A 26,113-nucleotide genomic window follows, 5' to 3' on the forward strand; every position below is an offset into this window, starting at 1 on the left:
CTTGGCAGCTTGGCAGAGTTGTGCCTGTTCTGATTCCTTCAGCCAGAGACCCAGGCGACCCTGGCATTTACACACTAATGAAAACAATCATGGGAAATATGCTAATTGGCTCATCTGTGGTTGGCTGAAACTAGCTGTGCTCTTTCAAAAAGGCCAGATGCTCCTGTGAGTAATCACCTACGGCAAATGCATTCATTTAACCTTAAACACTGGTGCGCAGCATTTGAAACGAGTATGTAGCGCGTGTGCCTCGGCTCGACGAAGATAATGAAGGGCTCGGTGTCAGCACGAGCCTCTCCCCAATTTTTTGTGTCAAATTTTCGACTCCAAAACCATTTTGAAACCAATAACCTTTCACGCCAGCATTCATTTACTGATACACTTGTTACGGGAATATGAGTGGGGCAGATTTGTTGTTGTATTCTGAAGCAGTAAATGTTGCGAAATGTCAGTTTATGCACTTTGGGCTACTTTAACGCCGCTAAACCAAATCAAATATAGTGAAATTAGCTGGACTTTGCTCGGCGGAGCGGTGCATCCGGTGCAGTTCCTGGAGCGGGCCTGATAATGGCCGTGGGAGAAGGGATTATGCACGCCAGTGCGGTCCATTACACAGTCACTCGGATGTGACTCGTACGCAGCAAGAGAGCATGCACTGTGCATGTCATCCTTATTAACATACTGAACATGACAGCGTGCATGTACTGTATGTTGAAGCCTTGTGTAGGGTAATAAGGCTCGTTTTCTGTGGTATTTTCACAGAGAGCAGGCTGATTTTGACAATAAGGTAACCTTTTATATATGATTAATCCAACAGGTTGGCAATTTTGCTGAGGTATCTGTTTTTGGTACAGGCTCTTTGCTTTTTTTTCTGAGAATCTATCAATACCTATCTCCCGTCCTCTTATGTAGAAGCTCTGCTGGAGATCCGTGGGCGACTTCACTTGGGCTGCTACTGGTGAAAGTCAGCTGGAGAGTACACCTATTTAGCAAACCCAAGCCAGCAGGAAAGCCATTGATTCCTGTTGAGGACAAAGGCAAATAATGGGGAAATTTGACAATAATTGGGTAATGAAAGGGTGCTTGGCAATCCATTAGTGGATCCCAGGACAGTGGGAAAGAGACTAATGGTTCCCAGACCATCTAGAGGCCTTGATTTCTGCAATCTTGTGACTTTTCAAAAACAACATAATAAAGGCTGTAGGAACAGGCACGGTCCCATCGTCAACCGTCATCACCAACACCAGAGCCCCGCAGGGCTGTGTCCTCGGTCCCTTTTCTTACACTCTCTACACAAATGACTGCATCAGCCCTTCACCCATCATCACCTCCTACAAACACTATGATGATACTGCCATCCTGGGTCTACTTAATGACAATAACTCCATCACAGTAAGTAACCTGCTCACATCTGTTTCAGCGCCTCTGATATATTCTCTGCACCATTGCACTTTATCACCTCTTATTTCACCTGTATAAGTCAATCTTTGTGTACATATCTGAAGATTGTTGTGTTGTTGTAGTGTTGTTGTTCTATGTTAAGTACACTGAAGGAACCATGGATCTGGAGTCACATTCCATGTATGTGCAAACCTACATGGCCAATAAACATGATTCTGGTTCTGATCACAGCCGATCAACGCTCCATTTCTCATTTTACACAACGGTGCACGGACAACTACCTCCGACTGAATGTGGACAAGACAGGAGAACCGGTCATTAACGCACCGAACACACCCTTCACTGGGCTGGACCCCATCTCCAGCCACGGCAAGACGGCAGAAACAGGTCAACAACTTCAAATATCTGTGACTCACTTTAGACACGGCGCGGTGGCGCAGTGGTTAGCGCGGTCACCGCACAGCAAGAAGGTTCTGGGTTCGAGCCCCGGGGTAGTCCAACCTTGGGGAGTCGTCCTTTGTGTGGAGTTTGTTCTCCCCGTGTCTGCGTGGGTTTCCTCCCACAGCCCAGATACATGTAGGTCAGGTGAATGGGCCATACTAAATTGCCCCTAGGTGAGAGAGAGAGAGAGAGAGATGACCTGGAGGCCTGTCCAGGGTGTCTCCCCACCTGCCGCCCAGTGACTGCTGGGAGAGGCTCCAGCATCCCTGAGAGCAGGGTAAGCGGATCGGATAATGGATGGATGGATCACTTTAGACAGTAAACTCAGTTTTGAGCCCAGCTGAGACTCCACGTCACCCGCAAGCTCAGAGCACTTCCTGTTGCCCCGCCACCTCCTGTTAATACTTTACAAAACCCATCCTGCTGTACTGTTCCCCGCTGTTTCTGTGCCACGCTGACCACCTCCACCAAAAACACACTTACCAAGATCACACGTGCTGCCTCCAAGATCATACACTCCCCTACACCCCAACCACTCAGACATGAACGCCACACCGGTCACACGTCTTGCACTCACAGGTAGAGAGTGGCACTGATCAATTCATATTTCACCCCACTGCCCTCAGGCTGCAGATGCGGGACTCTGAAATGAAGAGGACCTCGTTTTGGCAGATGTTTTGACCCTTCTGCCGCAGCAGCCGAGAGCCACATTTATCTGAGTGTGAGTGAATTTTATGTGTTTATGCATATCTGCACGTTGTGTTGGGGTTATCTGTATGTGTCGTGCATGTGCTGGCTGTTAAGATAAATGTCCTGCAGGACAATAAAGACTCTATAAACCCAGTGTAAGTCCAAATAATCGCTAAATATCTGCAATAGTTGCCCCGTTCAGCCCCGATGGAAGGGGAGCGAAGCAGGTTCTGCCAATAAGCCCTGTCACTCACGTTTTGGTGTCTGTTTACAGTTGTTAAAAGTACTATTTTCTTTGTTCCCTCTGCACAGCTTTGCTTTATAAAACTTCTCATGGCATGCTAACAAGCTCACTTTCTGCCCACTGCCACAAAAGCAGGCTGCAGAAGTGGCTGTGGAGATGTTGACCAATTTTTACCCCTGCAAGAATCAGCGAGTCCGTTGTTCACACAAGCTACAAACCAGAATCTGCCTTGTTTGTGTTTGTTTGTGCGCTAAATGTGTGACTCCGAGACCTGTTTCACTGCGTAATGGAAATAAATGAAGAGAGGGAAAAAAAGCACATTTGGGATTATTCATCTGGGCTACACAGAGCAACTATTCAAGGCTTCTCTTGATTATTTGGGATCATGTCATGGCCAGGTGACGACACAACCCAAGGCTGTACCAAACGTCAACATTACTTTAAGCCTCTCATTTAAAACTCTGTGAGAAGAGGAAATTCTTCTTCCCTTCACGTCTGACATGAAACATCTGAATATTGCTGTTCCTTGGAAGTCTCCCGCCGCCGGCTCAATCCAATTTCCTCGATCGCACCGAGGAAAGCTGTCCGTACGCTAAAAGTGACAGCGTGCATTCGGTGTTGCTGTATTGTGCAGGTGGAGGCAGAAGGCCGGCGGAGTCGTGGGGCCTGCACGTGCTGCATAGATGGACGGACTGTGATAAGGATGAGCAAAAAAAGATGAAAAGATGTGGAGAGTCGTTTATCGCTACCTCACCTCACAGTTCATACATAAGAGCAATTTAAAGTGCATAAAGGCGTAAAAAGGACATCACGGAGAGATATAGAACAAGATAAAGATTGAATAACAGGCTGAATATTAATCAGAGACGGTTGAATCAGCTCACCTGGAGACAACGTTTATCGACAGATACGCTTCGTCGCTCGACTCAGTGGCCTCCTCAGTCTCAGCTGACTGCGGGTGGTGTCCCCACCCTTATACACGATACAGTACCTGACGACTGAAACCGACGGCCGGTTTCCTGATCAACTGTGGGTGTGCCCGCTAACTGGAGTTACGGTGACCATGTGTACTATTCACAGAGGGTTGGGGAATAGTTGCAATCACAGCGTTTTAAGATAGCGACAGATGTACCCGGAAGTGTGCAGATCCTCAGAAGTCTCTTCGGAGCGCGGGAAGAACAAAGCGCGAGGGCGCGCTTTCCGGGAGAGGGTGACGACTGTAAACTACTAATAAGACACGTTAGCCCCTAGCTAACGGGTCTGACCCTTTAGCCGAGCGGTTAGTGATGCTGCCTTGTGGCGCAGTACATCCCGTTTCGAATCCCGCACCGGGCAAGAAAATAACCGGTTACATTGATATATGTGTAGTTGGTAAGGATGTTGTGTATTGATATCCAGAGGATAAACACAAGTGAAGTGTCGATGTGGACAACTGAGTGATTACTCTGCACAATTTGTGCAGGCTGGTTGTTGTTGTTTTTTGTTTTTGTTTTTTTGTGTTGAAACTATAACACAGATAAAACTTCCGCCATCACCATCATCTTCAGTCCTCACCTCTACTGTTCATCAGATTCGACCTTCTTCGTCTTCTCCGTCCTCTTGGGAGCCAGGATGGTCAGTTTTCCTTGCTGAGGGTGGGGGTAGGAACTTGAGTGCTCTCAAAAAAACAAAACAAAAAAACCTCATGAAACAGGGCTGAACGAACATGAGGACTGACTTCATATCCCCTTGGTTATCTCTATGAACAGCGTAGACTGTTTCATTCTGAGATCTCGTTTTTATTTTATTTTATTTATTTATTTATTTTATTTATTGTTCTTGTTGGGTTTAAAAATTGTGGTTGAAGGACACTGGGTTTGGCCTCCATGTTGAATAATATAGTTAACCATAGCAGGCTTTCTGTGAAAACTGACTATAGGTTAGTCAGTAATTGAATTCTGTATCATTTCAAGTTGTAATTGGTCCTGATTGTGGGTGCCATTTTGTTCATGCCCAAGAGGTGTACAAGTTCAATAACCCCTGTAGCAAAATGGAAAGTATAGTACTGTAAATTTAAAAAAAAACATATGCAGTGTGATTGTTCTAACTGAAAGGAAATAAGACAGCATGAAGGAGCAAAATACGCTACAGTTAAACGTTAAGGTATTTTGGTGTTGGCGTGAGTTATTTAGGGAAGGATTAAGTGATGTCACTGTGTACTTCCTCGTACGCCAGTCTCCTCCTAGATACTTAGATACACCTGCACACTTGTTTACACAGTGGTGAGAGGAGCGTTGTCCCGATACCCACATTTTTGTTTCAGTACCATTACCAAGTCATGAATTTCGATACTTTTTTTTTAAAGGGGGAAACACTCTCAGATATCATCCCTCTGGCGAAACTCCTCACTGCCAGGTGAAAAGAAGCGGCTGGTGACTCCACATGTATCGGAGGAGACGTGGTGGTCTGCAGCCCTCCCCGGATGGGCAGAGGAGGTGGAGCAGCGACCGGGACGGCTCGGAAGGGTGGGGTAACTGTCAGGGGTTCCTCTGCAGGGCCGATGTCTCCTAATTGCTTCTAGTCAGTGATCTCACGGTTTAGTTTATCTACTGGTGTGGTGGGTGCGGAAGAATCTCGTCTCGTTCCAGAACTATCTGCCCCCCTTCTTTTCTGAGGCGATGTTGCAGAGCAAACTTTTTAGATCACTTCTTTCTCTCTTTGCCGCAGCGGCTGCTCCTCTATCAGCTCCTCCTCCTAGTCTCCTGTCGTTCCTGACTGTGCTCCCTAGGAAGCTTAACTGTCTCCGCTTTTAGGAGCAGTTCCCTCTTAACGGGCTCTTCCGTCGTGGCAAAAGTGCTCTTAAATCTTGGCTCTAGGAACGTGGAGATGTTTAGTGTCATCTTCCACCTCAGCTCATGCTCGTCGTGTCTCTTTTCAGAGTCTTCTCTAATTTTCTGCTTCATTTCCAGCGCTAGTGGACTGTCACCTTCCTCATCTTTCAGGCAAGGCTCTTATCTTCCACATGAGTGGCAGGACTGATGAGAGAGTTGTTTCTTTCTCTCCACTTAGGGCATCTGTGAAATCACTGAGTGGAGCCATGGCGTCCCTCACTGTTTCCAAAGTTGTCATGTCTGTGTCTCTGGGCATCAGGTGCCACTTCTTTCTGTCCTCAGCCAGAACAGCGGAGGCTGCTTGCTGCTGCTCACAAAATCGATCCACCATATCATCGGTGGAACCCCATCGGGTGGGCTCATCACGACGTAGTGTATGTTGTGGCAGCTTTAAAGATTTCTGTTTGTCTTTCAGCAGTCTTGACATCTTATTAGATCGTGAGAAGCCGGAGACAGTCTTGCAGAGTCGGGAAAGACAGCTTGCCACACGATCAGTGTCTAAGGCTTTCTTGCAGATTGTGGCCAAAACAGAGTGTCCAGGTGTAGTCAGCAAAAGCCTTGCAGTTAGAAGCATTATCTGTTGTGATACCAGACATTTTGGCCATATATAGCCCCCGGGAAGCTGTCACGATATCATCCAGGGCTTCCTTCAGACCGTCAGCTGTGTGCTGAGAGTGCATTGCAGAGCGTCCTAAGCACCAGGAGTGCATTTCCCAGCATTCTGTGATGAACTGGGTCGTTACAGCCATGTACGTGTTTACATTTCTGCTGGTCCAGAGATCCATAGTGCAGGAGAAGAATGGCTTTGGTGTCATCTGTGCACTGATAATAGACCTTATCTCACCATACACCTTGGGAATTTCATTGTACGTAAAGAAATTCCTTGAGGAGAGGTCATACCGTTCGTCCACGTTGTGTACACGGTTTCTGAACCCAGCCTTCTCAACTAAATATAGTGGTACTTGGTCCATACAGATGAATTCTGCCACTGCCTTGCTGAGCCTTTTAGCATCTTTGGACTCCTTTGAGTACTTGGCATGCTGCTGAAAAACAGCTTGAATAGTAAATGGCTTCTGAGTGGGCGGACTCACTCTCTGAGCCAGAGGTACTAGACTTCTTTAGAAAATGTATAGTGATGGATTTGTCGTAGCAGAGGGCCTAATTAGCTGATGAGGTACCATACCTAGAAAACATTTTGATGAGAGTGATTAGATATATCATAATCTATAGCTAGGTTATGTCATAGTGTATGCTAACGTTTCACAAAAGAGAAAATAAGAGTTCCAGTGCTGTCTTTATGCAGTATGTATGAGACATCAAATGGGCAATGGCCACGTCTCTCAGTATAAAGTTGTGTTTGTGACTTCGCCGTATAGCGATATATATGTGTGTGCATTAGTTAGTTTCTGTTGTGGGTACAGGGGATGGTGTGATGACTTGTTTGCTAGCTTGGTGCACTATCAATCAAGCACTAGCGCCTCCTCTGGTCGGTCGGGACGCCTGTTCAGAGGGGAGGGGGAACTGGGGGGGGGATAGCGTGATCCTCCCACGCGCTACGTCCCCCTGGGAAAACTCCTCACTGTCAGGTGAAAAGAAGCGGCTGGCGACTCCACATGTATCGGAGGAAGCATGCGGTGGTCTGCAGCCCTCCCCGGATCGGCAGAGGGGGTGGAGCAGCGACCAGGATGGCTCGGACGAGTGGGGTAATTGGCCAAGTACAACTCGGGAGGAATGGGGGGGGGGAGTACTTTGTGCCTTGGCTCCCTCTCTACAGTAATTGAGCTCTTTTCACCGAAGAGTAATCCACCTTTGCCGACAAATATTTTTACACACATTTCTTTACTCCGACTGAAAGCAAGGAAGCACCCCCCCTCCCCCCTCCTCCTACTGCAGAGCTACTACCGAGCTCAGCGGGACCGTTTAAGTGCATCTGTGGACTGAGTGGGCAGTTGGGCCAGCTCCAATTCCAGCAGATCAGGATTTCCTGAAGGGTCTTGCTGCGCCGGAGAGGCGTTGTTGGCTGAGAAATGGGGGGGGGGGGGTTCCCCCCGCCTCTCGGAGCACTTCTGCCTGGCAGCTGGGACTTCCTTTTCATGAAGAAACATAATCTCATCTTGTTTCGAGAGAAATCCGCTCCGTTTAGTCGCTGTGTTCTTACAACGGATTTGTTCTCGGCGTGTAACCCAACCTGTTGTAACCGGTTGTTTTCTTGCCCGGTGCGGGATTCGATACGGGGTGTACTGCACCACAAGGCGACGTCACTAACCGCTCGGCTAAAGGGACAAACCCGTTAGCTAGGGGCTAACGCAGGGGTCCCCAATAGGCGGCCCGCGGGCCACGTCCGGCCCGTGACGGGTTGATTTATGGTCCGCGAGAATTTTTGGAGAAATGCCAGAAGGAAGAATTTTTTTATTTCCCTACCAAAGAAAAAATAATAATAATTTCATAGTGTAGCCGGGTGGTAAATCTGTTAAATATGTTAAATGATTTTCCACTTAAATTTAGTATAGTTTAACTGTTAATATATGTAATTGTTACACTGTCAAGCCATGTAAAATGTCATTTGATGTAGTTAAATTGTGAAGCAGATTGTGAGTGTATTTTTATAGTTTTGGTTGTCATTGCATGTTTTGACCAGTAAGTGGCAGTGTTGCGGACTTTTATTGTAACTCCGTGCAAGTTATCCAAGTGCATCTTGGGTATTCTTTCTTTTTTTCTTGTGTGGAGCGCCTGAAGATTGCGGTGTGACGAGGCTCTGACTCCGTAGTAAGTAAGGGTAAATATCTTGTGAAATATACCTGTAACATTATTCCAAACAATATTGTATGTCGGTAATTTGACAAGATGGTTTGATTTAAACGCTACTGGAGTTGATGTTCGGTGATTTTGGGCGCGAGCCGTCGACCACTGTTCGCCATTGCAGGCATGACAAGGCAATGTTGGCGTGAATAAAGCCACACCATGCCATTGTATTTGGGATGTAAAGGTTTTATATGCATTTTAAGTCTGTTTAAAGGTAACTGACAGAGTGAGAAGTTGCGCGATCTTAAGGAAGTTCCACATGTCTTTGTTAAACCCTGTTTAACGTACATAGTCCACTGCCGTATTTTGCACCGTATGTTGTATGTTGTATTTATTTTCCTTTTAAAATCTTTTCTGTTAAACTTGCCACATCTGTGAACATTTATGAGCTGTTTGCTCGAAAGACACTGGAATGTATGCACTCAGTAAAACGATCTGCATTCGAAGGTTCAAACAATAAAATTAAAGCTACAAGAACCCCGGAAGTAATTGTGTCCTGTGTGGTATCTAATTCCACGGGCTACATTAGTAAAAGTAAGACTAGTAATATAAAGAAAAATAGATGAAAAATCTCCGTTTAAATTATAATACCTGCAACGTATCGACACCAAAACAAACTAACGAACAACATGCTGCTGGAGGTTGAGTGGCCCGTGGTTTTAAAAGTGGCCCGCTATGAAAAGTAATTGGGGACCCCTGGACTAACGTGTCTTATTAGTAGTTTACAGTCATCACCCTCTCCCGGAAGCGCGCCCTCGCGCTTTGTTATTCCCGCGCTCCGAAGAGACCTCTGAGGATCCGCACACTTCCGGATCCCACCGCTGCCACCAATGTAACCGGTTATTTTCTTGCCCGGTGCGGGATTCGATACGGGGTGTACCGCACCACAAGGTGACGTCACTAACCGCTCGGCTAAAGGGTCAGACCCGTTAGCTAGGGGCTAACGTGTCTTATTAGTAGTTTACTGTATTGTGTAGCAGCGGCGGGCAGCTGCAGCATCCGGGGGACCAGCTCCAGTCCTTCCTTCCATTGCCTTGCTCAGGGGTACAGGCAGGAGGGTTAACCCTAACACGCACGCCTTTTCGGTGGCGGGAGGAAACCGGAGTCGCCCGGAGGAAACCCACGCGGACAGGGGGAGAACGTGCAAACGCCGCACAGAGAGGACCCGGGCCGGCCCGAGGTTCGAACCCGGGACCTTCTCGCTGCGTGTGAAAACAGTGCTAACCTCTGATCCGTTTTGGGTCCCCGCGGTGCACCCTGGACTCACCTTGTTCCTGTCTCGGGTGTGCTTGTTGTCTCTATTTTCAGTACCAATCCCACTGCGAGGCTCAGTCACACTTTTCCGAGTTAAGCGGCTCGTGCACATAACGTGGCAGCTCAGCGCTCTGCAGGGTGACAACTTCCTGTGTTGCAGCTTGGAGATTAGCCCTAATGACGTCATAGTAGTTTGATTTTTTTCCTTTCTTTCTATTTCTTCACGCGTCCTCTTGTCCTCCGCTACACAGTATAACGAAGCAGGGCTGCGTTTCAGAAGAATCTTAAGAAAGTGAAACCCCGCTGTAATGATTGGGTGCGTGTTATACTGCGGGGTCGGCCAGGAGGGTCACGTGACATCGAATCGGGACGACATCTTGTTTATGTCCCCGGTCCATTTCCCGAGTGGTGTTGCGTGGTGCACAAGTAGCAACCCCATGGCTGTAATCTTTTTCTTCTTCTTCTTTTTTGCCAGACAGCTACGGCCTCTTATTGTGTGTGCGTGTGTGTGCGTGAGAGAGAGAGAGAGAGACTAACTGAATTTAGTCATGCTGTTGGGCAGGACAAAGAGCCAGAAAGAGAGAACTGTAAGTGACACAAAGAAGGGGGAGGGCAAGAAAGGGATTAGTCATTATCAAGTGGAGATAGAGAAGACACGCACTCTCACACGCACACACACACACACACACACACACGCACACACACACGCAGACACGATCAGAAACTTGGGCGAGAGTTTCCCCTTGATGTGCCAGGGGAGTTTAGCTGTGGAGAGGTGTCCTCTAGTGAGCACATGTCCACACGTCTACCTACATACTGTCTGTCTTTCTTTCTGTGTAAAGAACTCATAAAATCAGATATCATGTATTGTGTGTCTGTGTGTGTTTGTGTGTGTGTGTGTGTGCGTGTGCAGACAGTTTTCGACCTAAACTCAACACTGCTGTCACCAGCCAATGAATGATGGGAGCGTTTGGAGGAGACGGATCGCGGTTTACAGCTGAGACGCTTTTATTGAGTTTGGGGACCTGTGGGGTTGTGTGCACGTGCTTGTTGTTTGTCTTTGTCCGCCGTCGTCGTTGACACGGTTGTGATGAAAAGACAGATGCTGCTGTCTCCGCGTTGCTCCCGCTCTTCCACAGTCTCCTCCCTCTTTCTCTCTCGCCGTCCCTCAGTCGGCATCCTCTTCATCATCCCTCAGTCTGTGTCCTCTTCACCATCCCCCAGTCTGGATCCTCTTCAACATCTCTTATTCTGCATCCTCTTCATCATCCCTCAGTCTGCATCCTCTTCTTCCCTCAGTCTGCATCCTCTTCACCATCTCTGTCTGAATCCTCTTCATCATCTCTCAGTCCGCATCCTCTTCATCATCCCTCAGTCTGCATCCTCTTCACCATCCCTCAGTCTGCATCCTCCTCGCCATCCCTCAGTCTGCATCCTGTTCATCATCCCTGAGTCTGCATCTTCCTCGCCATCCCTCAGTCTGCATCCTCTTCACCATCCCTCAGTCTGCATCCTCCTCACCATCCCTCAGTCTGCATCCTCTTCACCATCCCTCAGTCTGCATCCTTCTCACCATCCTTCAGTCTGCATCCTCTTACCATCCCTCAGTCTGCATCTTGTTCATCATCCCTCAGTCTGCATCCTCTTCACCATCCCTCAGTCTGCATCCTCCTCACCATCCCTCAGTCTGCATCCTCTTCACCATCCCTCAGTCTGCATCTTGTTCATCATCCCTCAGTCTGCATCCTGCTCACCATCCCTCAGTCTGCATCCTCTTCACCATCCCTCAGTCTGCATCCTCTTCACCATCCCTCAGTCTGCATCCTCCTCACCATCCCTCAGTCTGCATCCTGTTCATCATCCCTCGGTCTGCATCCTCTTCACCATCCCTCAGTCTGCATCCTCTTCACCATCCCTCAGTCTGCATCCTGTTCATCATCCCTCAGTCTGCATCCTCCTCGCCATCCCTCGGTCTGCATCCTCTTCACCATCCCTCAGTCTGCATCCTCCTCGCCATCCCTCAGTCTGTATCCTCTTCACCATCCCTCAGTCTGCATCCTCTTCACCATCCCTCAGTCTGCATCCTCTTCACCATCCCTCAGTCGGCATCCTCTTCACCATCCCTCAGTCTGCATCCTGTTCATCATCCCTCAGTCTGCATCCTCCTCGCCATCCCTCAGTCTGCATCCTCTTCACCATCCCTCAGTCTGCATCTTGTTCATCATCCCTCAGTCTGCATCCTCCTCGCCATCCCTCGGTCTGCATCCTCGCCATCACCCCTCAGTCTGCATCCTCCTCGCCATCCCTCAGTCTGCATCCTCTTCACCATCCCTCAGTCTGCATCCTGTTCATCATCCCTCAGTCTGCATCCTCTTCACCATCCCTCAGTCTGCATCTTGTTCATCATCCCTCAGTCTGCATCCTCCTCGCCATCCCTCAGTCTGCATCCTCTTCATCATCCCTCAGTCTGCATCCTGTTCATCATCCCTCAGTCTGCAGTCTGCATCCTCCTCGCCATCCCTCAGTCTGCATCCTCTTCACCATCCCTCAGTCTGCATCCTGTTCATCATCCCTCAGTCTGCATCTTCCTCGCCATCCCTCAGTCTGCATCCTCCTCACCATCCCTGTCTGCATCCTGTTCACCATCCCTCAGTCTGCATCCTGTTCATCATCCCTCAGTCTGCATCTTCCTCGCCATCCCTCAGTCTGCATCCTCCTCACCATCCCTGTCTGCATCTTCCTCACCATCCCTCAGTCTGCATCTTGTTCATCATCCCTCAGTCTGCATCCTCCTCACCATCCCTCAGTCTGCATCCTCCTCACCATCCCTCAGTCTGCATCCTCCTCACCATCCCTCAGTCTGCATCCTCCTCACCATCCCTCAGTCTGCATCCTCCTCGCCATCCCTCAGTCTGCATCCTCCTCACCATCCCTCAGTCTGCAGCCTCTTTCCTCTCTCTCCGTTCCAGGTATGTTGCCCACACTTCCCGCCTTTGTTCAGCTTCTTTAGGCTGCTTAGCTTTGTAACAAACTGCCATGAAACACACACCTCTAACTTATGGAGACATTTACTCTGCTGCAAAACTACAACCGCACCACTTATAAACCAAAATACCATCGAGTGCATGCACAGGCACACACAAGCATGTGCTTCCTTGCTTACTTATTTACACACACACAGACACACACACACACACACACACACACACACACTCAGTCTTTGGGCATGAACCAGAAAGTGTTTCCTAAAATGCTCTGTGGTTATCTTGAAGTGGCATCATGGTGCTTGTGGGCAGATACCGGTGCGTGACTTATGCGGCAGAGCTGTTTTTACACACACACACACACACACACACACACACACACACACACACACACACACACACACACACACACACGCTGGTCCAAAAACAAAATACACACAGGCAGGGACACACTAATATCCCTAATGGGGATTTTAAATATTTTTTTCTGTTTTTTTATTTTTTATTTACTTTGTTCCCCAGTAGCCCAGGGTGTAACAGGAGTACAGTCATGTAACCAAGATTGGGCGGGGGGGGGGGTGAATCAAGATGTCCTTAGCCCACCTATCTGTCCTACTTTCTGTTGTAACTTTTTCTCCTTTCAGCCCGAACTTTCTAAAGCCAGCATTAAAACCCACTCAGGTTGAACCCGAGGCCGGTCTGCAGCCCTCCCCGGATCGGCAGATGGGGGGTGGAGCGGAGACCATGATGGCTCGGGAAGAGTGGGGTAAATGGCCAAGTACAATTGGGGGGGGGGGGAGGAAAAGGGGGAGGAAAAAATGGCTTGATACATTTTTTTTTTCCCTCAATGCTTTCCGAACCGTTTGCTGAGGGCCCCGGAGTCGTTGACATTCCCGTTTACGGGGACCGATATCGATGTGAAACAGTCAAGATACTCCAGACCGGATCACGAGACGCTCTTCCAAGTCTGGGCCCGGCGTTCCTCCGACTGTAATAAGACGGGTAATCTTACATCGGGTTGCGTGGTAGCGCCGCTGTTTCTGCACAGGTCCGGCTCTCGCCGGCGTCACCGCTTCATTTGCTTTCATTAGACTCTCGGTGAAACTGCCCAGAAGGATTTGACATCGATTCTAATTCTGTGCCCTTCCGAGTCTGCTTAATTCACAATTACCGAGCGAGGCAAAGCTATGAGAGGAGAGGGTAGTTAAATAGACCGGCAGAGAGGGAGAGGGAGCAGCGGTGGTGTTATCTTTAATACGGCCGGCTATGCTCTGCAGATAGGGCAGAGAGTGGGGGGGGGGGGGGGTTAAATGAAACACAAGCTGAAGCCATGGGAGAGATTTATTGAGTCACGTCCATCATTACAAAGAACATGGTCGAAGGACAGCTTTACGGGGCTCTTAAGAACAGCGAGGGGTGAGGGACTCGGCGGGCTTAGGAGTGACTGATAAGAGGAGATATGGGAGGAGGTGAGCTTCTTATTAATGAGCTGAGGCTGAAAGCTCATGCGGCGTACCGCTTAATAGACCTTGACATCTTTACGGCCCAACCTGATGGGACCCCGCCGATCCCTCCTGTTGAGATTAGCTTGAGCCGAATTTGGATCAGGCACACCGAGTTGTTAGCAATACATTGTTAGCAAATAATATTGTTGTTTACTGTTAGATTGTTGGTAAGCCACATGCGGCGCCAGGTGTAAGTTCACTTTGGGCTGCATGTTGGAAGCAGATTGACCTCAGACAGGACATTTTTAAATTCACCAATTCATCTCTGGCTATATTTTACTGATCGTTTTAATGTCGTACAGTCACACGGCCCCCTGTATTATTTTTTTCCTCCGGAGGTCATTTTGACAGTATGATAAAGTATCTTAAACAGCATTTAGGAGACGTAACGATTGTGCTTTCTTTTCGAACCAACCCATGACGGCTAAGGGGGTGGTGAGGTGGTTCCTCGGGGTGGGTTTGCTGCTAGCTATCCTACCAAGGTACAAAGGGGGAGCGAAGGCAACCGGCGCGACCTTGACCTCGCAGCAGATGGTCTTTTCAGTCTCGTTCCTCCTTGCGTCCCAGGACAGCGTCGTAGATCTTGCCTGTGTGGCGGACGTGGATGTGGGCGAAGCCGGCGGCGGTGAGCAGGGCGGTGTACTCCGACGCCGTCCTCTCTCGGCCCTCCGTCTGGACCAGCATGTTCAGCGAGTAGAGCTGAGCGGTCAGCGGGCCTGAGCTGTCCTCATAGAGCAGCGCCTCCACCAGCAACACTGCACCTCCTGCGGTGGCGAGGAGGACGGGGAAAGGAGATACAGCAGGGGAGAAAGAAAGAAGAAAAATGTTCATACATACGAAGCGCATGCCGATGTTGCAGTTTTGCCTGAAGTTATGAATGAGCGAATTTCCCTGGACCAGCTGCGTCGGAGAACAAAATCTTCCCAGGCATCTTCAGAAATCAGGAACACTTGATTTGTCGTATCGCTTATCGTTTCCCCCAGCCCACAGCAGTGCAACACAAAGAGAGAAACACATATCCAAGAACTAAGGGAACGTACATATCCAGACTAACACACACATCCAGACTAAACAATACATCACTGTCCAAGGGAACCAACGCCAGCCAGGATGACTGTCGGAACTGCTGGTCTGCATGGGCTAGCAGCTAGCTTAGCCTGCCCCGCTTCCGCGTCCTGTCAGACCGTCCTCGGTGTTACCTCCTTGGGCACAGCTCCAAGCAGGGTCCCTGGTGGGGCCACAGGACGCGGCAGACCAAGCTCTCCCAGCCGATCCAGCGTCAGGTCTCCCAGCCATCAAACGAAGACGAAACTTAAACGCAGACGTGAACAAAGACACTGCATGGACGGCACTGGGTGAGGCCGCCGCAAACGTAAATTCCCACCGCCGTCTTCCCGCACCGCAAGTGGAGTCTTATTTCATGCCTGGGAAAAAGCTCCATCGTTTTACACACACCACATCACACACACACTTACCGGGTTTGCAAGCCTGGTAGACCCGAGTGAGCAGCTCCAGGCAGCACTGGTCTGTCCAGTCATGGAGGATTCTGGCCAGGATGTAGAGGTCGGCCTCTGGCAGACAGTCTTTGAAAAAGTCCCCTGTAGACAGATATGCATTCACACAGGCACACGTACACACATGTACACACATGTACACACATGTACACACACACGTACCGAGAACATCCAGAGATACCCAAAATCAAAATGGGGCGTCAACTAGTGGTCCAAAAGGTTCCCTCGAGACTGTCGATTATAGAAAATTACGGCGAGACGGTGTTCACACGGCCGGCATCTCAGGCCCCGTTGGGTGAAGCTGAGGGGATGCAAGTGTAGGATCAGCGCACCAGTTCTTAGACTTCCGCAGTGTTTCTATCATCGCAGCTCTTTAATGCATTCAGAGAGGGAGGGCAGAGAAGGCGGGTAGAAGATGGCGTTTTCAGCAGCATTTAATCTCGTATTTTACTTTCTGTTCAGCGCTCCAAATTCACTGCAGGGTCTTCTACCCGGCCATTTCTCCTTTTACCGCCCAGATCTCAAAACTCCACTGTTGTGTCTAGCGGTTGTGTTTAGAGCTCGGACGGAAATGTTCTTGCCCCAACGCAACTGTGATATTTCAAAACTAGCTAGCTAGCGCCTCCCTTTTCGGGATCGAAAACGTGCAAAGAATTGAAGGGATCACAATTTTTGTGATGATTTTGCGAAGAGAGATTAAAACGCCAGTGACCGGGGGCGTCTGGGTAGCATCGCGGTCTATTCTGCTGCCTACCAACACGGGGATCACGGGTTTGAATCCCCGTGTTACCTCCGTCTTGATTGGGCATCCCTACAGACACAGTTGGCCGTGTCTGTGGATGGGAAGCCGGATGTGGGTGTGTGTCCTGGTCGCTGCAATAGCGCCTCCCATGGTCGGATGGGGCGTCTGTTTGAGGGGGAACTGGGGGGAATAGCATGATCCTCCCACGCGCTACGTCCCCCTGGTGAAACTCCTCACTGTCAGGTGAAAAGAAGCGGCTGGTGACTCCACACGTATCGGAGGAGGCACGTGGTAGCCTGCAGCCCTCCCCGGATCGACAGAGGGGGTGGAGCAGCGACCGGGAAGGGTGGCGTAATTGGCCGGATACAACTGGGGAGAAAAGTTAACACCAGTGACCTGCAATGAGGAAGTGTGTTTAATTGCTTAGTGTGCGCGCATGTTGTGTTGCCTGTCTGCGAGTGCAAGCGCAACATGTAACTCGTCGTGGTGTTCTTGCGCCATGCGAGTGTTGCGTGTCCGGCGAGTTATTTGTTCATGGTTGTGTACCCTCATGGAAGCCTATCCTCTGGTTGTCACTGGTGACAAAGTGTTCCCGAGACATCTGCACCACCTTGGGGAGGTCGAAGATCGTCACGGTGCATTCTGGGTAGGCCGACGTGCACTGCTTGGCCAGTGCTCCACTGCAGCCTGAAGAAAGGGACAAGAAAGAGAGAAAGAGACCGAGACACTCGGATGCAAACATACAGAAAGAGGGGAAAATAATGAGAAAGACCACCTGAACAAAAGAGAGATAAATGTGAATTACTTCGTTTATCAAAATTATACATAATATAATAATAATAATAATAATAATAATATTTGTGGGCATCTTTCAGAGCCCACTCGAGGACGCCTTACAGAACCCAGTAAAAAAAAACAAGCAGCGCTGTGTGAGACAGCATAAAATCACAACACAGCAGGGTAGACGACAAAAAGGTAACACAGCAGATAAGTAGAAAATCATCGTCTGCACAAAACCCAGTGAAGTGTGGATCAGGCTGAATGTGCCGGTCTGAAAAGGTGCGTTTTGAGATGGGATTCGAAGGTCGAAATAAGAGAGTCGGTGTTGTGAATGTCTTGTGGGAGGGAGCTCCATAGACTTGAAGGCTCTAGACCCCGTGGTAGTCCAGCGGGGCCAGCGGTGTGGTGAGTTGGAGAGCAGAAGAGGATCTGAGAGTGCGGGAGGGCACGTGGATATGAAGGAGTTCAGAAAGATATGAAGGAGCTAGGTTATTAAGGGCCTTGAAGGTGGGTGCATGCAGACAGACAGGCAGACAGACAGACAGACAGGCAGACAGACAGACAGACAGACAGACAGACAGACAGGCAGGCAGACAGGCAGACAGACAGGCAGACAGACAGACAGACAGACAGACAGGCAGACAGACAGACAGACAGGCAGGCAGGCAGGCAGACAGACAGACAGACAGGCAGACAGACAGGCAGACAGACAGACAGACAGGCAGACAGACAGGCAGGCAGACAGACAGACAGACAGACAGACAGGCAGTCAGACAGACAGGCAGACAGACAGGCAGACAGACAGACAGGCAGACAGACAGACAGGCAGACAGACAGACAGGCAGGCAGGCAGACAGGCAGACAGGCAGGCAGACAGACAGGCAGACAGACAGACAGGCAGACAGACAGACAGACAGACAGACAGACAGACAGACAGACAGGCAGACAGGCAGACAGACAGACAGACAGACAGACAGACAGACAGACAGACAGACAGACAGACAGACAGACAGACAGGCAGTCTATTGGCTTTACGTCATCGAGTCAGCTCGGCTGTCAGGTTATTTTGGCAGGGCGAGTATGACAGCGTGTGACAGTTCAGTAGCTCAGGTCTTTAGTCTACAGTTCGCTGTCTTTTTCAGACATGCCGCCTACGGTCACCTGCAGCCGCCAGCTCTGGACACCCGCTCAGCCACCACACCTCGGTGGCTGGTGAAATTCTTCCTTTTTAAAACGCTCCCCCTTTTCTCAGCGCCCGTTTCGGGTTGATGAAACCGGCCGGACCCTGCGTCCCCGCTCCCCCTCCTCTCAGCGGGCTCGGAGATCGAGCGCCATATGCGCGCCGCGTAGCGACGCGATATCCAAGACGACAAAACCTGAATAATTCCTCAGATGTTTCCATGTGGCCTCGACCATGCATAATGGATGTGACACACGGGAATCTCATTTTAGGAGCATGTTGGGGGGCAAGAAGAGTCGTGAAAAAATGATACGAAAACCTGCAGGACACTTCACGCACGCCACGCGGCCCGTATGGCTGTTCAAATGAAGGATGGGCGGGCTTGACAGACACAACGACAGGCCCGTACCAAGACAGGGCCGTCGCACAATCGGACAGGTACCCCAAGAAAGAGCCAAACGGGCAAGCAGACGGACACGGCGAGCGGCGGTTGTGTACAAACACAACAGATGTTCTGCGAAAGGATGAAGTCACACCGGGGACGACGCAGCCTCCCCACTTAACTTCCACCGCCGATATCACACGATATCTCCCTCCTCCTCCTCCTCCTCCTCCTCCTCCTCCTCCTCGCCTCTGCTGGGGTGAAGGTCTCCGAGGCGCCTCATCAGCCACCACACACACTGAACGGTCGCTGTGGCGGTCTCAGCGTGGGACGGCGTGTATTTGTGTTAGAAACACAACAAGACAGAGAGGACAGGAAGCGAGAGAGAGAGAGAGAGAAACACAAGAGGCTCGGCTGTGGCGGCGTCGGAACGCCCCTCTGTGGTGTGCCGCGGTATTACACGCAGGGCACACGGCTGGGAAGGTGGCCTACTTGGGAGTTTTGCCTTGTTTTCGCTATTTGCCGAACAGCAACGCGTGGCGGCGATGGCGGAATGTTCTAGAACGCCCGAAGATGTAACGGTCTGTGAGAAATGACGACGAGCTGATCAGATGTGAAACGAGTTTATACTTACTGGATCTCCAGAAACGACCCCCTGCTTATTAACGGCAATAGTGACGGTAAGAAGTGACGGAGGCCTGGTGCTTTCGTAGCATTTATATTGATAACGATGACTGATATAATATTCGGCCAACGTCCAGCTGCACCTCTGGCGGTCCCACCTGGAAGCCGCCTCGTACAACCAGGTCCCTTTGTTGGTCCATGTGTGGTTACACCACAACAAGCAGGGAGCCAGTGCTAAAAGGGAAAACTGGCGGTTTGCTAGGGTCGCTAAAATGATTGATTGATGGCTGATTCACCTGACCTCCATGTCTTTGGGCTGTGGGAGGAAACCCACGCAGACACGGGGAGAACATGCAAACTCCACACAGAGGACGACCCGGGATGACCCCCAAGGTCGGACTACCCTGGGGCTCGAACCCAGCACCTTGCTGTGAAGCGACCGCGCTAACCACTGCGCCGCCGTGCCGCTAGCAAGATATAAATTATATTCATAATCACATGCGGGCTCTCCTTTGTCTTTGAAATGTATGTCTCATTTACCAACAGGGTAGGGGTGTGTGTGTGTGTGTGTGTGTGTGTGTGTGTGTGTGTGTGTGTGTGTGTGTGTGTGTGTGTGTGTGTGTGGTCCAGCTGTCCCACTTAGCACATGACACCAGTAACTCTAAATGTTAATGATTCTGAACTTGCAGCCCTATGCAAATTCAATACTCTTTACCCTACAATTAACTCATATATATACACACACACACACACACACACACACTCTTACCTCCAAGGTCATAAATAGACCTAAAAGGTGAAAGGTCGAAGGCTGTGACGACATCTCTGCCACAAATGTTCCAAATGGAGTTCATTAGCTGCATAAACTTCATCATCTCCTCGTCCGATCTACACAAACACAAAACACAAGAGAACACACAAATCCGGGTACCATCAGTCAGAAAACACTGAGCTGAGTGCCTGCTGACGCTCTCCCTCTATGAGGCCAGAAGTGTTGACTATTTATCAGTTTTTGTGAGCTCTCTCTAAGGATGCTACTTTCTGTACTCTGCTACATTTTACACACACACACCTGCAAATAAACAGCCATAGAAAAAGGAAAATGTTTCCTTGGACATAGCAGGAGACTGCTGTTAAAACATTCTCATTTCCTTTCTCTGGTCACTGCAACACCCAGCTTCCTGCTCTACAATATAACTCTAGAATATAACTCCAAAATATAACTACAATATAACTCTAGCATATAACTCTGCAATATAACTCTAGAATATAACTCCAAAATATAACTCCAAAATATAACTACAATATAACACTAGCATATAACTCTAGAATATAACTACAAAATATAACTACAATATAACACTAGCATATAACTCTACAATATAACTCCAAAATATAACTACAATATAACACTAGCATATAACTCTAGAATATAACTACAAAATATAACTACAATATAACTCTTGCATATAACTCTGCAATATAACTCTAGAATATAACTCCAAAATATAACTCTACAATATAACTCTAGCATATAACTCTAGAATATAACTCCAAAATATAACTCTACAGTATAACTCCAAAATATAACTACAATATAACTCTAGCATATAACTCTGTAATATAACTCTAGAGTATAACTCCAAAATATAACTACAATATAACTCTAGCATATAACTCCAAAATATAACTCTACAATATAACTCCAAAATATAATTACAATATAACTCTAGCATATAACTCTGCAATATAACTCTACAATATAACTCCAAAATATAACTACAATATAACTCTAGCATATAACTCTACAATATAACTACAATATAACTCTAGGATATAACTCTAGAATATAACTCTAGAATATAACTGTACAATATAAATATACAATATAACTCCAAAATATAACTATACAATATAATGCTACAATATAACACTACAATATAACTCTAGAATATAACTCTACAGCGTCATCCACCTGCACCTCACACTAATGAGCTGCCCAAGATTCTGACGGATGCATCACCTTAAAAAAGCAGACAGCGAGCTCAAAGACTGTTTGGAAAGTGAGCCCCGGTGTTTGATGTTGTGTTCTTATCCTCCCGTTGCATCATGCTCCATCTGACGGGAGCTGATATAGTGACTGTGAGGCAGGAACACACTGTGATATAAGATTTTCTTGGGGATATTTAAACCCATGAACAGCTACAAATCAATAGCCCTCTTTGCATACAATTATCCCATTTCAACTACCAAAATCATTTGAATTAAATATGTGGTATGGGGAAGGGAAGCTCTTAAAAGTGATAAAAGATCCTACTTTGCTGTGTGTGTAAACCTGTACGCATCACGTGACTCTAGCTAGGTGTTTGCAGAGAGGATTCGGCTATGAGCGGGTCGGGTCTGAACAGTGTGCAGCGCATGGCTGTCTAAATGATGACGAGTCTTCTATCCCGCTTTGGATCATCGTTCTCTCTTCACAGGGCTTATGGAATTGCGTTTCTCCCGGTTAGTTTATCCGCAGCATTCAGTGGGGACAAATAACTGCTCCGTATTCCATCAGTTGTGAGCAATTGCTGAAATTTCCCCGCCGCTATTTTCCGATCAAATCCATTTTAACGGTGAATTCACCTTTGTGGGATTCATAAAGATTCATACGGGTCTCTCTGTAATGCGGTGCTTTGTATTTTTAATGTTTTGACTCCCGGTTTTTCAGTCTGAACACGTCCCTGCTCTCGATGACCATTTCCTTGAGATTCGCAGCCCAGCAGCTCCCAGCCAGACGGGCACGGCACGCCGATTAAAAAGCAGAAGACCGTCAAAGTGTAAAAACTTTGAGCCAAGTGACCCCAGAAAACTGCTGAACAGCAGATCAGTGAAGCGATAAAACTCGGGGCATTTGCTATAAACATTATGGCCCTCAAGGACATCAGCAAATATTCCCTCTCTCTCCCCCCCCCCCCCTCACTCACTCTCTACCTTTCTTTCCTTTAAGCTTCCTCGTATTTCTTCCACCATCCATACCCCAGGCCATGTCCGCCAAACATTCTCATGAGTTGTTTTTTAGCAGAGAGCTGGAGAGAGAGAGAGAGAGCTGAGGAGAGAGAGCGAGCCGAGGAGAGAGAGAGAGAGAGAGAGAGTGAGAGAGAGAGAGAGAGAGAGAGAGAGAGAGAGAGAGAGAGAGAGAGAGAGAGAGAGAGAGAGAGAGAGAGAGAGAGAGAGAGAGAGAGAGAGAGAGAGAGAGAGAGAGAGCCGAAGAGAGAGAGAGAGGGAGAGCTGGATGGAGAGAGAGATAGCCAGAGAGAGAGGGAGCACTGGAGAGAGAGCTGGAGAGAGAGAGGGAGAGAGAGGGAGAGAGATAGCCAGAGAGAGAGGGAGAGCTGGAGAGAGAGCTGGAGAGAGAGAGGGAGAGAGAGGGAGAGCTGGATGGAGAGAGATAGCCAGAGAGAGAGGGAGAGCTGGAGAGAGAGCTGGAGAGAGAGAGGGAGAGCTGGAGAGCTGGATGGAGAGAGAGATAGCCAGAGAGAGAGGGAGCGCTGGAGAGAGAGAGCTGGAGAGAGAGAGGGAGAGAGAGGGAGAGCTGGATGGAGAGAGAGAGACAGAGAGAGAGGGAGCGCTGGAGAGAGAGCCAGAGAGAGAGAGAATTCCAAATCAGATTCCAAATGTTTTCCTCCTGGATGAGAAAGAACAATGGCCACTTATTTTAGGAGAGGGCCAAAGGTCACACCTTGTGTCACAATATGTGTCAGAATGCCATAGCCTAAGGGTCAGTGAGTGACCACAACACTGTCCGTCACTGTCAGTTGCTGTTCAAGTGCTGTTCTATGTTTCTGCCAGATCTGTGTATTCCTTTCTCTTTTTTTTCTTTTTCTTTTTCTTTTTTAGTGCTCTGTTGACCTGTTTTGCTTCGGCAACATTGTAATTAATGCAGTCATGCCAGTAAATCATCATTGAATTGAATTGAATTGAATCTAATTGAATTGAATTGAGAGAGATAGCTGGAGAGAGAGGGAGAGCTGGAGAGAGAGCGAGTGCTGGAGAGAGAGAGAGCTGGGGAGAGAGGGAGTGCTGGAGAGAGAGAGAGCTGGAGAGAGCGAGAGCTGGGGAGCTGGAGAGAGAGAGAGCTGGGGAGAGAGGGAGAGCTGGAGAGAGAGAGCTGGAGAGAGAGAGAGCTGGGGAGAGAGGGAGTGCTGGAGAGAGAGGGAGAGCTGGAGAGAGAGAGCTGGGGAGAGAGGGAGAGCTGGAGAGAGAGAGCTGGAGAGAGAGAGAGCTGGGGAGAGAGGGAGTGCTGGAGAGAGAGAGAGCTGGGGAGAGAGGGAGTGCTGGAGAGAGAGAGCTGGAGAGGGAGAGAGCTGGAGAGAGAGAGGGTAAGGACGCAGATTGTATGTAAACCACACACACTGCAGAGCAGATCAGGTACAATGATGGGGAATCATCACGTTTTTCCTATTTTCACCTGTGTGATTGTACTGCCTTGTGTGTGTATGTGTGTGTGTGTGTGTGTGTGTGTGTGTGTGTGTGTGTGTGTGTGTGTGTGTGTGTGTGTGTGTGTGTGTGTGTGTGTGTGTGTGTGTGTGTGTGTGTGTGCGTGCAGCAGGATTCATCAGAGACATCTTTACCTGTACAAAGCTTGGAATAGGTCTTTGGAGCTGACACCAAAAGCCTTTTCATACTGGTTTCTCCCCTCTCTGGGACATGCAGAGGACATCACAGTAACACATGAAGGCCACATTGTTATACATCCATCCATCCATCCATCATCACTTGCATATTGTAAGCCAGAGTATAAACCTAAATGTTCTGCCAGCCTTTGACAGGGTGCACTGTGCAGAATATCACCATACTGATGTTTTCCACATTTCTTTGTGGAACTAAAGCCAAAACTTGGACAGATTTTAGGTTTGATTTGATTTTTTTAATTTATTTAATTTATTCATTGATTTTGCTAGTCCACTCTTGGCTATTTTGTGTAATTAGATTTTCACCGTTCAAACACCGAATCACGTTGACATTCTTTCAGGAGCAAACATTTGTGGGGACAAAAAAAGAGCCTAAAATTCCTCAATCCTTAGGAAACAGAGGTACGGTGACTGTGCCGCATCCAGGAACACTAAACTTTCCCAGTGGACTAAAGGGAATACTTTATGGGAGGGGCATTAAACAGCCGCCGTTGAACGTCCATAAAAGGCGCGGCATGTGAATCGGTGCCGCGTTGGCCGTACTGACCTGACGGCGTCGGTCAGGTAGTGCCAGCAGAGGTAGATGGTTCTGGAGCTGTACTGGATGGAGGGCTGGAGAGACAGAGGGCTCGCACGGGTCAAGTAAACACGGGCCTGCTCCGTGTTGCTGTACACGACTAGGAGATAGTGGAGGGAGAGGGAACGGGGGCGGGGGCGGGGGGTAAAAAAAGAGGGAGGAATGGGGAGGGAGAGTTCTGACTGGGGCTCAGTGACTGCAGATGTTGAGGCAGATGTTCGTGCATGTGTGATAGCGAGATGAACCGACAGGCGATCTGTGTGTGTGTGAGTGAGAGCGAGAGAGAGAGAGAGAGAGAGAGAGAGAGAGAGAGAGAGAGAGAGCGAGAGAGAGAGAGAGAGAGAGAGAGAGAGAGAGAGATGTAGTCCGCTGACCTTGTCCCCCGTCCTGACAGTGAGCGCTGAGCAGCTCCAGCCCGGTGCAGGCAGCGAGGAGCCTCTTTGTCCCATCCAGGCTGGCCCCCGCCGCCTGGGCTATCTGCTGGGCAGACAGGGGGTCCTGCGACGCCAGCAGGAGGTCAAACACTCCTAGCTCACATGCTGTGAACAGTGTCTTGGAGGGAGAGAAGAGGGGGAGGGAGCATTAAAACTGAAACACCGGGATAAAGCTGTAGCTCAGTACCGGGGGACCCCCCCTCCCCCATCCTCAAGAGATTAATAAAGTCTGACGAATTAAGCTACGTTTGTACAGTCAACAAATAAAAGTCAGTGGAATGTTAACACAACATTGTGATGATGATGATGACGACATAATGCCTGTAAGGATGATGAAATAAAAGTTGCATGTCACATTTCTACTGGGTTTACATGTAGGGGTTCTGTTCAGGACAACCGGACCTCACAGCGTTGAAGAACACTGCGATTCTCTTTGCCGATCTTAGGTTTGAATTTGGGGAGACTAGACAGTAGGCTAAATGTCAGTATTACCTTGGAGATGAGGAAGCCCTCCATGTAGTCCAGTATCTTCCTGGGGTATCTGACCACAGGGGGTGGGCACTCTGCTGAAGACCCCTCTAGAGAGTCGGCCATGGCCTCCGCAGGAACCGGACTGTGTGTGTCTCTCCGAGTCCGTACAGAATCTCTCGGTGGGTCTGTCCGCCCGGGCAGGACTTCTAAATGTGTGTGAGGAACTCAGTAGAGAACCCCACTGGACCACGGGGCAAGAGTGAAGAAACTGCCCGCCCGGCAGCGGTGGCGGCGGCGGCAGCGGCAACAACAGCAAAAGCTGCAGTGGACTAAGCTGATTACAGCCAGATAACCCAGATTAGAGCTGAGGGCTCAGTCTGTCAGACAAAGAAACAACTCTGTGCCAGTACACAGCAGCCTTGTTCACGATCACACACACACACACTGGACTAACACTCATGTGAACTGGGTTTATGTGAATCCCCAGCGAATGATGTGTGTGTTGGGATGGTCATGTTTGAGAGAGCCGAGAGATAAAACTT

General features: G+C 48.9%; 1 protein-coding gene across 1 annotated transcript; it reads right to left on the reverse strand.

Annotated features, from left to right (window-relative positions):
* Positions 1-14,731: 14,731 nt before the first annotated feature.
* On the reverse strand, positions 14,732-25,643 carry asmt (acetylserotonin O-methyltransferase). The gene is made up of 8 exons (XM_056290049.1): positions 25,593-25,643; positions 25,041-25,218; positions 24,637-24,766; positions 24,030-24,098; positions 20,183-20,301; positions 16,994-17,134; positions 15,667-15,789; positions 14,732-14,955 (listed from the first exon to the last, which is right to left on the reverse strand). The coding sequence occupies exons 1-8, from the start codon at positions 25,614-25,616 to the stop codon at positions 14,732-14,734; spliced, it is 1,008 nt and encodes a 335-aa protein (XP_056146024.1). The 5' UTR covers positions 25,617-25,643.
* Between the last annotated feature and the right edge of the window lie 470 nt (positions 25,644-26,113).

This window comes from Lampris incognitus, chromosome 11 (assembly GCF_029633865.1).
Source record: "Lampris incognitus isolate fLamInc1 chromosome 11, fLamInc1.hap2, whole genome shotgun sequence".
In the NCBI taxonomy this organism is placed as follows: domain Eukaryota; kingdom Metazoa; phylum Chordata; class Actinopteri; order Lampriformes; family Lampridae; genus Lampris; species Lampris incognitus.